Raw genomic sequence first — 12,894 nt, forward strand, 5'->3', positions numbered from 1 at the left:
AGAGGAGAGAAGAGAGCTTGTGTCACACAAAGAGGCGTGGTGGCTTTGCTGCTATAATGGATGCTTGTTCTGCCCCTGAGTTTGGACATTAAATATCTTTGATGGTTTGGGAAATCTCTAGGAAATTAATAGATTAGAAAATAACCTCTGTGTATTAATAGAAAAGAAAATAAGCTCTGATAGAGATCGTCAAAGAGGTGAAGGCCTGTGTGGTGTGTAAGTGTTGGAGGATCTGACATGTGGTTGGACACGATTGTGTGTCCTCCAGCGTGGAGGGGGTTCCACATCTTCAGCGTTGACACATCTCCGGGTGTCCCCAGGTCCCCAGGTCTCTGCTGGAATGTGCAGCCGGGTTTAAACTCCCCTAAACTGCAAACTAAATAGGTGTTTTACTGCCGATGGGTATACAGTGAATTAAGTCATGTATTGAACATATATAAATATACATATATAAGTCATGTATTGAACATATAACATATAACAATAAGGTAAACGGACCCAAAAAACGTGAACTGGAAGGAAATGCGTTGTCTGAGTAGAATGATGAAGAAAAGAAAACAAATGAATAAGTAACCTGTGTTGGTGCAGAGTTGGACATTGGATTCAATTAAAATATAAACTAAAAAATTGAAACCTAGTTAAATATAAAGATAGCTCTGGCTCTTAAGAGCATCACGTCTTTGGTTTACTGTTGAGTCCTTAAAAATGTATTGGGTTTGCGTGGCAAGGTTTTGAATTCTGAATTAGCCTGACTTTATGTCATTGTGCCTTGTGAACTTGTGTCTCTTCTTGTTGAGAAGATTGTATATGGCTTTTTCCTGCCTTTTACTCTGACAGACGCATGTGGGCCCCCGGAGAGGCTGCAATATGCAGAGCTTGACGAGAATTTCAACACCATGACGAGCTTTCCTGTTGGAACCACGGTGTCGTACATCTGCCGGCCGGGGTATATGAGAGTCCCTGGAAAATCAGCAACTCGTACGTGTGGTGAAGGTTTACAGTGGTCACCCGTAGAGCAGTTCTGTACAGGTAACGTGTGCTTGAGCTCTTTTGCTTTTTCCTGTTGATATTTAACAATTTTAGTTGTTTTTTCAAGTGAGAATTAGTATTCTGCAATATTTTAAACAAAGCTTGGAAAGTGCTGATAATGGCTGTAAGAGCAACAAATGCCAGAGGCTTAGTCTCTGCATACAGTTACAAAGATTTAGATTATTTTTCTTTTCTTTCCCCCTCCCCCTAGAGAGAAAATGTAGTCATCCAGGAGATTTAGAACATGGCTCTGTTCATGTGACAGATCTTTCATTTGGTTCAAAAGCTACTTTTTCTTGTAAAGAAGGGTAAGTATTTTGGTGAAGTGAATGGGTCCTTTTTCACTTTTTTTTTTTGTTTTTTTTCTCTGTTTAGACCAGATTTGAACCAAACCCAAATTTTGTTATGCAGGTTACATTCCAGTTCTGACTTGAAATATCTCCTGAATTCTCCCTGAAGCAAATGAAATTACAGCTAAATTTGATTTAATTCCCTGCTTTTACTTGCTGTTTGCATCAAACAAGGCTTAAGCTTTTGGTGAGATTCTGCACAGTGAAAGTTACAGTGTTACCTTTAATGAGTTCTTTTAATTCTTCTGTGGCAAAGGGAATAAATACATATATTCACCACCCTTCGTTATTATATTAAATAGTGGCTTACCTGTCTGTGTATAGCAAATTAAGTCAAAAGCACTAACGTCTTGTGAGGTTTTTTTTCTTCCCTTGACTTTTAACAGCTTATTTCTTTAGTATTAGTAACTTTAGTGCGTTAGTATTAGAGGGTGTACATCTTAAAACATCCATTCCTTTCGTGATGTCTCATTTGCATCTCTGTTGTTTTCAAAATTGAGACTGTTAGCAAAACAAAAATTAAAAAAAAATCAAGATACCTTTCTCATTACAACAAAAACTTGGTATGTCATGTCCCTGTAGCCACAGAACAGAATTACATCTACAGAGTTTCTAACTGCTTGTTGGAGAAATAAGAGACTTTGTAAGTTTCACCTCTTTAAACATTTTTTACCTGTCTAGATTCAGATTACGTGGTACTGATGAAATTTCCTGTGTAATTAAGGATAAAGGCGTTGGCTGGAATAGAGATCTTCCTCTCTGTGAAAGTAAGTAAATTGCTACTGTGTTTGTATTGAGGTGGTGTTAGTTCATTTAAAAACAGCTGTGCCTTAAACCTTCCAGCACAAGAAATGATGGTAAAATAGGACTGATTTTTAGTTTTAGTTTTTTGAAACTACTGGGGATGTGCCTGAGGATTGACCACTAAAAAATATCAGTTATTGTGGTAATTAGCTCATATTAGTCAAAGTCAACCTCTTTTTGAAATGAAGACTCCCTATAATAAATGACCATCGGTAACTATCAGTTATAACTGTAGCTTGTCTTTGGAATAGCTGCGTGTCAGATTTTAAACTAAATTGCATGAAAATCAAGGTTCGCTGTTTCTGAGCTGAACAAGGTAACGGCAAAATTCTGTTGACTAATTGGTATAATTTATTTCTAGGAATTCCTTGTGAGCCACCTCCAAACATAGCCAATGGGAGGTACACTGAAGCAGCTAGCTACGTTTACCAAACATCAGTGACCTACAGGTGTGATGATGTCCCAAAAGGCGCGGATCCCTTCTCACTCATTGGCCCAGCTACTATTTTCTGCACGCATGACGCACACTCGAATGGAGTTTGGAGTGAACCACCTCCACAATGCAAAGGTTGTTGGATATTTTTTAATATAATTCTTTATTATAGCCAGTGTGACTCCAAAACTTCAATATTTGTCCCTTTTTTGGAAGGGGTGTGCAGGGGAATGAAATTCCCTGTAGAAAAGAAAAAATGGATCCTCTGGTACTAAATTTGATACAGTTCCAGTGGAGATCAGATCAGCTGCATTATGGATATTGATGGATTATGACACAAAATATGACTAAAACTTAAGTTAAAAATTTAAAAATCTATGACAAGGACAAAGTGAAGGAACTGAGAGACCATAAAGCCTGGGTAGCTGGAGAAAAATTATGTAAAGAGCAAGAAGGTGGAAGCTAGATTATGAATAGTAAAAAAGTGAGGAAGAACACAGCCACTGTGCACGTGCAGAAATAAATGCAAAGCCCAGAGGGCACAAAGTCTTGCTTTGCAGACATGGGGAGAAGTACCACGTTGCTTGCATGTTGTTATTCGAACCCTAATCAATATCACTTTGTTTTCTGAAATTCAGACACTGTAGAGCAGGATGTCTTTTGGAAGTGGGTTGAGATTATATCAATTATTACAATTTCTTTTTTGACTGTGTGCTGTTACAAATCAGTCATTAAAAACAAACTCCAAAAAGAATAATATTTTTACCAAGCCCCTCCAGAATAGTTTGAGGAATTAGATAAGGCAACTTAGAAGCAGTAAACAGATGCTGTGTCTGCTGCAAAGATACTGTTAACACATGTTTCAGAGCTGTTTTTCTTTCACCTGTTTCAGTGGTCAAATGTGATAACCCAAAAGTTGAAAATGGAAGAAAAAAAAGTGGATTTGGACCTTCCTATAGCTATAGGGACTCCGTCATGTTTGAGTGTGATCCAGGCTATTTCATGAATGGATCAGACGTGATTACCTGTGGAGAAGATAACACCTGGTCTCCTCCAAAACCAACTTGTGAAAAAAGTAAGCCTTTAAATAAGAATTCAACTTTTCTTGTATGTTGTTTTAAAGTCTGTCTCAGCTAAAATCATAACAGATCATAAAAAATCATAACAGATCATAAAAGATCAAAAAATATCATAAAATCATAACAGATCATAACAAGATCAAAACTTAAAATCATAACAGACATGGACATACTGTAATAGCATTGTGGTGTTGTAATGATTTCATGTGTAAATACAGGAGAAAAGATGTGTTTGTGAATTGTGATAGAAAGAAGCAGGAGTATGAACAATGAGGAAACCTATAGTGTCTAGAATAATACAAACCATCACATATCTCTGTTCTACACAGCTCTTCAACTCCTGCTTTCCAGGCATCTTTTATGGTGTGTAATATGTTGTTAGATTTTGAGCAGGCAAATTATTAAGTCAGGGCTGGAGACGTTGCAGAGGTTTTTCTATAACCTTTCTCCTTCCTGTTTGTGCTACAGGGAGAGGGAATGTTGTTGTACAGTGAGAGGATTTTTTACGTGCATACTCTAATAAGGAGTTCCCAAGAATGAGAACCACTTCTGCAAAGAGTATGTTGAGCTGTTCCATAATGAATGAGTCTGATAAGGCACCTGGAAATTATTCTAGAGCTTACAAAAATAATTGACCAACAAATAACAGATTTCTTAGTTGCCACATCATAAGATCATATAACCTTAATGAATGCCTACAATGATGTTTCTTGTAAGTCTTCTAAAGGAAACATTTATAATTACAATTGTGGTAAAGTTAAACTATTCAGATATGTTGAGCTATTTTTCTCATACAAAGGGTGTGTATGTTTGTGGAGTGAGTTGATGTATTATGAAATATTTAAAGTTTATTATCACTAAACTTACTTTTAAATTCATATGGTAGTTTCTGAAGATGGATGTGCTGCCCCAGAGATCACCCATGGAGTAGTGATTCCAGTGAAAGCTGTGTATGCAAAAGGAGAGTCTGTTCAGCAAAAGTGCAATGCTAACTGTACTTTTCCTGATGGCACTAGAGAGATGGCAGTCACTTGTCAAGGACAGAATACCTGGAGTTCTTTACAAAACTGTGCATGTGAGTAAAACTCATAATTGTTAAAATCAAGGGCAGAGTGACAAATTCCAAACATCTGACCTGATAGTGTGCAGACCCTGAAAGTCAGAGGCCTGTCTGTTAGCAGGGCCACTGGCAGGTTGTGTTGTGGGGTTGCGAGTGTCATGGGGTGGAGTTTCAGCAACTGAGGAAAGTTTTCAGCAGAGTTGGAGTCCTTGTTCACTCTTAGTTTTGTTTCTGGAAGTTGGTAAAGCTCAAAAGCCAGTGGGAAAGGTCTGTTCTGGGAGTGTTTTCTGAAGATTCTTCCTTTGATGATGGCAGACTCTATTCTCACCTCTCTTTGCACCGTGTAATCACTTGTTATAATGTAAACAGAGGTTGTCATTACTTTGATGCCACTGTTTGTCCTAACGAAGCTGAGAGATGTTTCTGTTCATGGGTCAAACACGTCCATCAGCAGATATATCTGCAGCCTCTAGGAAGCTGCATATAGAATGTCTTGAGGGTTGACTGAGCTTCTGATATCTACACAAATGTAGGGACTTTTTAATGGCAACTTCTTGAATCTGCTTCATGTACCAGCTCTGTTCTGGGACTTTATTTCCTTTTCTCTCTCCCCCCTGCCCCTCCCTCTCTTTCCAGGTGAACCTATAACTTCTGGTTACACTCCACATATAAATTATGGTAGCGTAGTTGATGGAGAAAAACCTTCATATTCTGTTGGAGATTTTATTACAATTGAATGTTACTCAGGCTACACGTTACATGGTGAAGCTCGTATTCAGTATATTGGAGAAAACCGATGGATTCCTGGAGTGCCAACTTGCCAGTTAAGTAAGTATGAACTGCAGGAATTTCCACTAGAATGAAAATACACGTACCAGAAAGAAGCTTTACTTCTTGGGCACATTCTTTTGTATTCAGGAGAAATCATTTAATGCAAACTTCCTTCTTTATTTTGACATAAGAAAATATTCCTATTTTTAAATGGATTTTACCCCAAACTATTTTTAAGTTAAATAGAAGTTATGATATAAAGTAGCCTCCTGCAGGGATTGTGTTGACAGAAGTGAATAACTTTGTGAATATTTTTATAACAGTGTTTGAATAAGAGGCACATGTGTTCCTCTTGTAATACTGATTCACTCTGTTTTTAGGTCCATATGTTACGGCCATCATCTGTGGTAAGTATCTTGCAAAACCTGAACAAAATACGATATGGATTGTATTTTTAATGCAGAATTGATACTCTGGTCATCACCTGTGGCTGCAGTAATATGACATGATTTTGGAGTTTCAGTTATTTTAAAAATGGTTAGGTACTCCTAAAGCTGCATAGCTCCGGAAAAGTTAAGATGACTTTAGCAATTAGAGGTAAATTTCATGTAAAATGTGTATTTTTTTCATGTATGTGAAGGCATCAGATTTCAAAAGCAGTTTTCCACAACTTAGTCACTTTCATCAGCTCTTCAGAGCTTGGGTTTACTGAAAGTAAAGTAAATAACTGTGCCAGTGAACAGAAGTGCTTAGTCCATCTTCTGTCCTAGTGTTTGTTTTGTAAGCCAACCACTTTCTTATAAACTTTTTGTAAAAGCAATGTTAAGATGTTCGTGTAGCTGTTTCAGTGTTACTGAGCTGGTGGGCTTTTGCCATCTTGGTGGTCTTTGTTCTTGAGCTGAACTATCTTGAAGAGTCTTGAGTAAAGAATCGAATACATATTTGTGAAATAAGCTATGCAGATTTTAAGGGGGTTTTTTGGAGGGGCAGTGGTTGCCTGTGGGTGAATACAGTGCTATTTCTGCTAAAAATTATTGAGGCTTTTTTGTGAGCTATGGATGATCTTTATCACTCTAAAGCTTTTTTTTTTTTTTTTAATTCTTCTTAAAGTGATTGTTGCAATTGTGGTGTTCCTGGCAGCTTTCTGGGTCTATAAGAAATTCTTTTCACAAAATGGGTGAGTAAGCCTACTTTTTTACTGTTATTATTGCAAATTTCTAAATGTCTTGAGCTGAAGCAATGCTAATGTGTAAGTTTCTTGAGCTTTATCTGCCCTTTCTTTTTCAAATGGCTGATGATTATATGTGAGCTTATTGCAGCAGCTGATGGGAAGCTCAAGTACCTAACAATGTATTTGGCTTTGTTTTTGTATCTGCTATTCAGATAAGCTGCTGATTAACACTTGCACTAATTTCAAGGAAAGAAAAACCCTCTTCTTAAGCTTGTATTTGGCATAAGTACACTTGCCAAGGAAAGTACTGTTTGCATCTGCTCTAAAACAAAGTCAGTTCACCTCTTTAAGCCAGTGGGAGTGTTTAGCTTGTGTTGGTTTTTGTTTGTTTGCTGCTTGGTTACCCTCTGGCATCATTAGATCTCCCAGGCTTTAAGAGCCAGAGGGATTTACATGAACTGGAAGCCTTGGAGGTGAACTGCATATAAGATGTAGCAATGGTAGTGGAGGTTAACTGGAGAATCAGTGTGTTCTGGTTTTTGAACTAGAAGCACCTTGAATAAAATAATATGGGCTTAGTTACAAGACAAACGTGGGAAAAAAAACCCAACTTGATCTAAACCAGTGCTCCTGTGCTGTTTGAAAAAGGAACCAGTCAGCTTTGCTACTGGAATGTTTAATGTGTGGATGCACCTCAGTGTTTTTTCTGCTGCAGCAACGATTGGTGTCCCTATGTTAAAGACTTGCAAAATCAACTATAAAATATTAGATGCATGAGTAGTAGTGTTCTTGTTTTTAATGAGACACGTTTTGAACTTTATCTTCAAAACAACTGATGTTTCTATAAGCTTTTTCATGGAGGGGTGGCAGGAGATTTAAATACCTCTTTGTGCATTGCTTCTTGCAGTGATGTCTCATTTTATCTTCTTGAAAAAAGCCTGTTTTGTTGAAGAAATAGTTTGTAACATGCAAAATACTGAAAATCCAGAGCAGGTTAGGTGGTACACGTAGGGTGTTATGATAAACATCTCATCAGACCTGACTTACCTTTTAACAAAATCTGCTGGAATTTATCTGGGGTACGTGAAGCAAAGGAAAGGATGCTATAAATAAGGCAAACCAGAGGAAATATTCCTGTGGTTTATACTGGTAATGAAGTACACACAGTGCTACTTGTATCCAGTGAGGTTTTAGCTTTAGTATCTTCATGTAGGCAGTACAGCATCGTTACATGGGCCACAGTGGCCCTGCAAGCAGAGTGGCTGCGTACCTGTGTGCTAAATAATTCAGTGTGTGCAATCTGGATGGTCCCAGTAAGAGTACATGGGAGATAGGAGTATTGGGGCTGCATTTTCTGTGCTCATCTGTGGAGAAACTTCTCAGGATGTAGAAAGGAGGAGGGGTCTAAAGCAACATCATCATTCAGTTTTATGTTGTGAGTAGTCTTATCGTGCCCAATGCTTTCCTTAAGCTTCCTTGCTGTGAACATCTGACTATTAAACCTCTTTCTTGTCTGAAAACCCTGATCTGCTCTCCTTTTATTAAGGCCTAGATCTCCCTTTTTAGTTTTCTGGATTCCTGATGTAGCTGAGCCTTTGTGAACTGTTGTGCTTCCAGTACCTCATACTTGCTGGGTTGTCTAGTCTTCAAATTACAGCAAAAATCTCTTCTCGCCCTCTCTTTCTTGTGTGTTTAATCTGCCCATTTGATTGGACATTCAATTAGACCTTTTTCCTCTTCTGCTGTTCAGCTCATATACAGTTGATGAGAGTTGCAAGGAAACATGTATTTTAAAAACTAATGTACCAGCTGAGATGGAAGAAACTGCACAAATGAATTAATTGAATCTTTACAAGGTATACACTTTCCACTTAATTTGGACTTTTGCATTGAAGCTTAAGTGTCTTTTTAATTATGATTTACTTAGAATTTCAGAAGTATTGACTCTTGCTAGCTGTGAACCTCAGTTTCCCATAGGAAAGACTGCAGTAACCATTCATTCATCTTGGGAAAATAGGATATATTGCATAAAGAATTGTCATTCAGCGTTGTATGTGTTAGCTTCCAATGATTGCTCATCAAATATCTTAGTTTTGGGTGGTTTTTAAAGAATGAATATCATACTTTTGTGTAAAATAGAAACTACATAGTTACTCAGTAGAATGTTTGCCCTTGTTTCAGTAATGTGAAGTGGATTTCAGTGGTGTGCTACTTTTGTCAGCTAATAGTATAATTCCTTATAATTAGAAGACTTGGAGGTGGAAATACTATATATATATATATAATTCCTTATAATTAGAAGACTCGGAGGTGGGAACCACCTTTGCTGCACTACAAGGCCACTAGAATTACGAAGGTAGTGTGCATCCCTTCAGAGAAAACCAGGTTACAAGTCTCAGAATTACCCATTCATCTGCATTTTCAGCTTTCTAGAAGAAAAATAAGATAAATACACCAAGGTGCAAACAAGGTCTTTTTTTTTTTTTTTTTTTTAAGCCTTTGAATACTGTGAAGCTTTCTTTTTCAAATTCAGAGTCCTGTTTGACTAAAAAGAGTCCAAATATAGCTGCTTGTTTGGAATTAATTTCCTCTCCTATAATTGAGGAATTAGGAGTCAAATACATTTGATGATAGTTCCCATTGCTCCTGCACTTGTGTAGGATCAGTTTAGCTCTTTCAGAAACCTGACTCTTCAACCCTTCTTACAGGACAGATCTAAGACAGGACAGCTTAGTTTGACTGTTCCTTGTCAGTATTTTGTCATCACTACCTTAACAGTTAGAGTTTGTGCTACAAATACTTTTGGAAACTAGTATCTTCATTTGTGTCACTTTTCTCCATTGCACAGATTCGGAGAAGGTAATGTTTATTTAAAATGTTACATCTCTTTTCTGCCTTAATGCAAAGGTCTTTTCAAATGCAGAGGCTTGATTTTATTTACTTTTAAAGAACAAGTGTATTTTCAGTATTTTCTAGAAGTTTGAGATGGCATATATGAGAATTAAGCTTGGAATTTCTTCCAAAATAATGTATGGATAAAGGAATATCATCTCTGCCTCTGAAGTAAAATGTTTCTGAGACAGGATTAGTTTTCTGGGTTAGCTTGGCTTATTTTTGGAGAGTGAAAAAAGGAATCAGAATAGAATAGAGTTCTTATTTCCAATCTTACCTTTTGCACATGACAATGATAAGATAAATTAATGGTTTGGTGTGTGTACACACTAGTAACCCCTGAGGTTTTCTTGTAGTATCTAGCACTCCTTAGATATCTAGAATAATAGTGCAGAGGTTTGATATGGGTTTTTTTTTCTGTGAAGCAAAACAGGAGTTATTCAAGAACTCGAAAACACAAATATTTGATGTAATTGTGAATTTTAATCCTCATGTTTAAGTGTTGTAAATTTGCTGTTAGTGGATTGCAAAATTAAAACTCTCACAAACTAATACTCAGTTTCTGCTTATAAAACATGTACTAAACAACATACTGTGTTTAAAGGAAACTACAAGGGATGCTTCTGACGTAGTCTCCAAATTAGTTGGGAATCCTGTGACTCTTCTGTCTGGTGTCAGTTTCTGCTAAACCCAGGCATGGTCCATTCATCATTTGATATGATCCATTGGGATCAAGTGCTCTTCTACTCTGTGGGTCATTCTTAGCAGTCTAGTGGATGAAATGAAGCAAAAATCTCCTCAGACTAGCAGTTGCTTAGTAAGAAGAGGACAAATAATGATTTAGTTTCATGACTTTACCTGCTGATTTAATGATAAAACTAAGGATGTGCTTTCAGAATAAATGTAAAAACTATTTAAATGTAAAAATCTCTGATTTGACTTGTTTTTTTGTTTGTAGGAAACGAGACAGCACTCCATGTACTGCCGAACATAAGATCTGTAAAGCATGAATGACCTTTTTTGGGGGGGGAAGCTGGGGTGGAAGGGAACTTGCAGTTGAATATACCTGTCAGAAGTGGAAAATTATTGCACTTGCCTTGAATTTCTGTAGATTAATATCTTGTCCTGTATCTTATACTACTGACTAACTGTAGTAAGAGATCATTAATAGGGTAAAAAGAATATATATATATGTATATCTCTCTCTATATAGATATAGATATATATATCTATATCTATATATCTGCTTTTCCTTGTGGGCCACTCATATTGTCTTTCCTGTGTACATTAAATGGTCTTAAAGGCAGAGACCTGTAGCATGCAAGAGTTGTCGGCGGGAGTACTGGACGTGTGGCTGTCATAGTACCTGCTGCTGCTGCCTTCAGTGCTACCTCTTTTCTTCCAGAAGATTGTCCAATATTAGTTCTTCTCACTAAAATCCCCATGTGCTTCTCATTCATTTTTTGCGGTTCAGGCAGTGTAAATGGTTTTGTTGTCTCTTGTGTTCTGAAATGTTTTATTGTTCTTATTTTCCTTAAGAGATGGGTGCATTTCAGGCTCTGTCTTTTTGAAACTATCACAGTTTAGATCGTATATACACTACCTCTTTGTTTGCCAAAGTTGGTTTCTGTATATCTAATGAATTAAAATGTGCCTTTACATCAGGGGTTTACAGCTTTTCCATTGCCTTTAAGAAGTAAAAAGCCATATATATTTCTGGCTCTTTGATATAATCCCAGAAAGACTGCAGTGGATTTGTTGGAATGGAAAACTGAAGGTTTCTATAGCAAAAGTATCCCCCATCTTTGAATTCGTTGGCCTGACATAAGGTACCTAATTAAAGGAACTGCTGAGAAATCAGTGGTAGCCATCTCCTATCAGGAGCACAGTAGAAGTTCCTTAGAACGCTTGATTTTTATTGAGCCTTGATGTGAGTTTCGGAGATAATTTTCTTGCTTTTCAAGACAGAAAGGGCGCTGTATGGATCTCGCTTCCTTGCTTTTTTCATTTGCAATCATGTATTCCCCGTGCAGCACTGCAGACCTCTGTGTACAGACAATGATGCTAAGTCTGGCTCTGAAATGCTCGTTTTAGCATCAGATACTTGTTGAGAAACAGAATCCTCTCCCTGTCTGTCTCCCTTTGCTTTTCATGTTGAAGGAAGAGCGAACCAGCGTAGTTGTGGGAGTGCTGGGATGGCTGTGCTGGCAGTGGCGGTAGATGTGGTCTCTCTTTAGGTAGCTGCTTGTTTTGTGAAGTGTTTTTATCAAGACTGTGACTCCAGGAGCTCCCATCACAGAATTTACCATGAACTGAGACTCAGACGCGCATCGATAGCTGTTACTTGAAGTGCATACTTGTTATTTCTAATTCCTTATTAAAACCAAAAGCTTAATTAGGACAGGTTTTGGCTTTGTGAATTTCTGAGTTTGCTGACAACATACAGGCAGCTTCTAAAAACCCATTTTCCCAGAAAAAAACCCCAAATTGCCTCACTTCAGATGGCTGAGGCAGCATTTAAACTCTTCCTGCTTGTCCGTGGTAGATCAGTGCTGCTCCCCGCTGTCGTGAGCAGATCGTTTGGATAACGAAGAATTGATGAGGGCTTTCTAGGGCTTCTTGGGACAATCCCAGCAGCTGCATTGTCAGAGTTCATAATAGTCTCTGCTTATTAAAAAAGGGGTTTTGGCTACACAAGAATGACTCGCTGTTCATAGCTGATACCTAGTTTGATAATTGTTTGTAAACATGATGATAATATACTGGGAATTGAGTGTGCTGGTCATTAGCTAGTGGGATTATGTGTGGCATCTTCAATGTTTTAAAATATGCCAAAATGCACTTAATGCTGAAGTGAAAGAATTGTAAAAAAAAAAAATGGCCTTATTTTTACACTTTTTTTTTTTTTCTGGATGTAAAGACTAGTGATGACTTGTAATGCAAATAAAAATGTTAATTTATTTAGCAGTAAGCGTTTGTCTTTCATTCGTCGTGTGGGAAGCAGCTCTTTTCCCATTATTCTTAAGATGATTTTTCACGTACCAACTTGATTAGGTGGCAACTGTCTAGATTAAATTTTGCAGTTTGTGCACTAAGAATTACTTAATGGCAGTGTAGAGGACGTGTTTTGATTTGCAGTCTCATAGCCTTTTGGTTTTCTTTTGGAAGTGCAGAGAATTTCCCACAAGCTCCAAAACCTGTTGCTGTTCACTCCTGAAAAACCTGGTAAAAACTCGATGGAGAAGAGGCAGATTTTCACGTGGCTGTTCTGGTGTAACACTGAGTCAGGAGCAAAATCCAGAGAG

The 12,894-nt window shown here is 37.5% G+C and overlaps 1 protein-coding gene across 1 annotated transcript; it reads left to right on the forward strand.

Moving 5' to 3' along the window:
• The first annotated feature begins 857 nt into the window (after positions 1-857).
• On the forward strand, positions 858-10,599 carry LOC104518451 (C4b-binding protein alpha chain). Its single transcript, XM_010176102.2, has 10 exons — positions 858-1,029; positions 1,241-1,337; positions 2,061-2,146; positions 2,545-2,751; positions 3,509-3,691; positions 4,582-4,770; positions 5,392-5,583; positions 5,907-5,933; positions 6,637-6,703; positions 10,548-10,599. Exons 1-10 carry the CDS (start codon positions 897-899, stop codon positions 10,597-10,599), a joined length of 1,233 nt encoding a protein of 410 aa, XP_010174404.2. The 5' UTR covers positions 858-896.
• Positions 10,600-12,894: the final 2,295 nt, after the last annotated feature.

Source organism: Antrostomus carolinensis, unplaced genomic scaffold, assembly GCF_000700745.2.
Source record: "Antrostomus carolinensis isolate BGI_N321 unplaced genomic scaffold, ASM70074v2 scaffold53049, whole genome shotgun sequence".
Taxonomy (NCBI): Eukaryota; Metazoa; Chordata; class Aves; order Caprimulgiformes; family Caprimulgidae; genus Antrostomus; species Antrostomus carolinensis.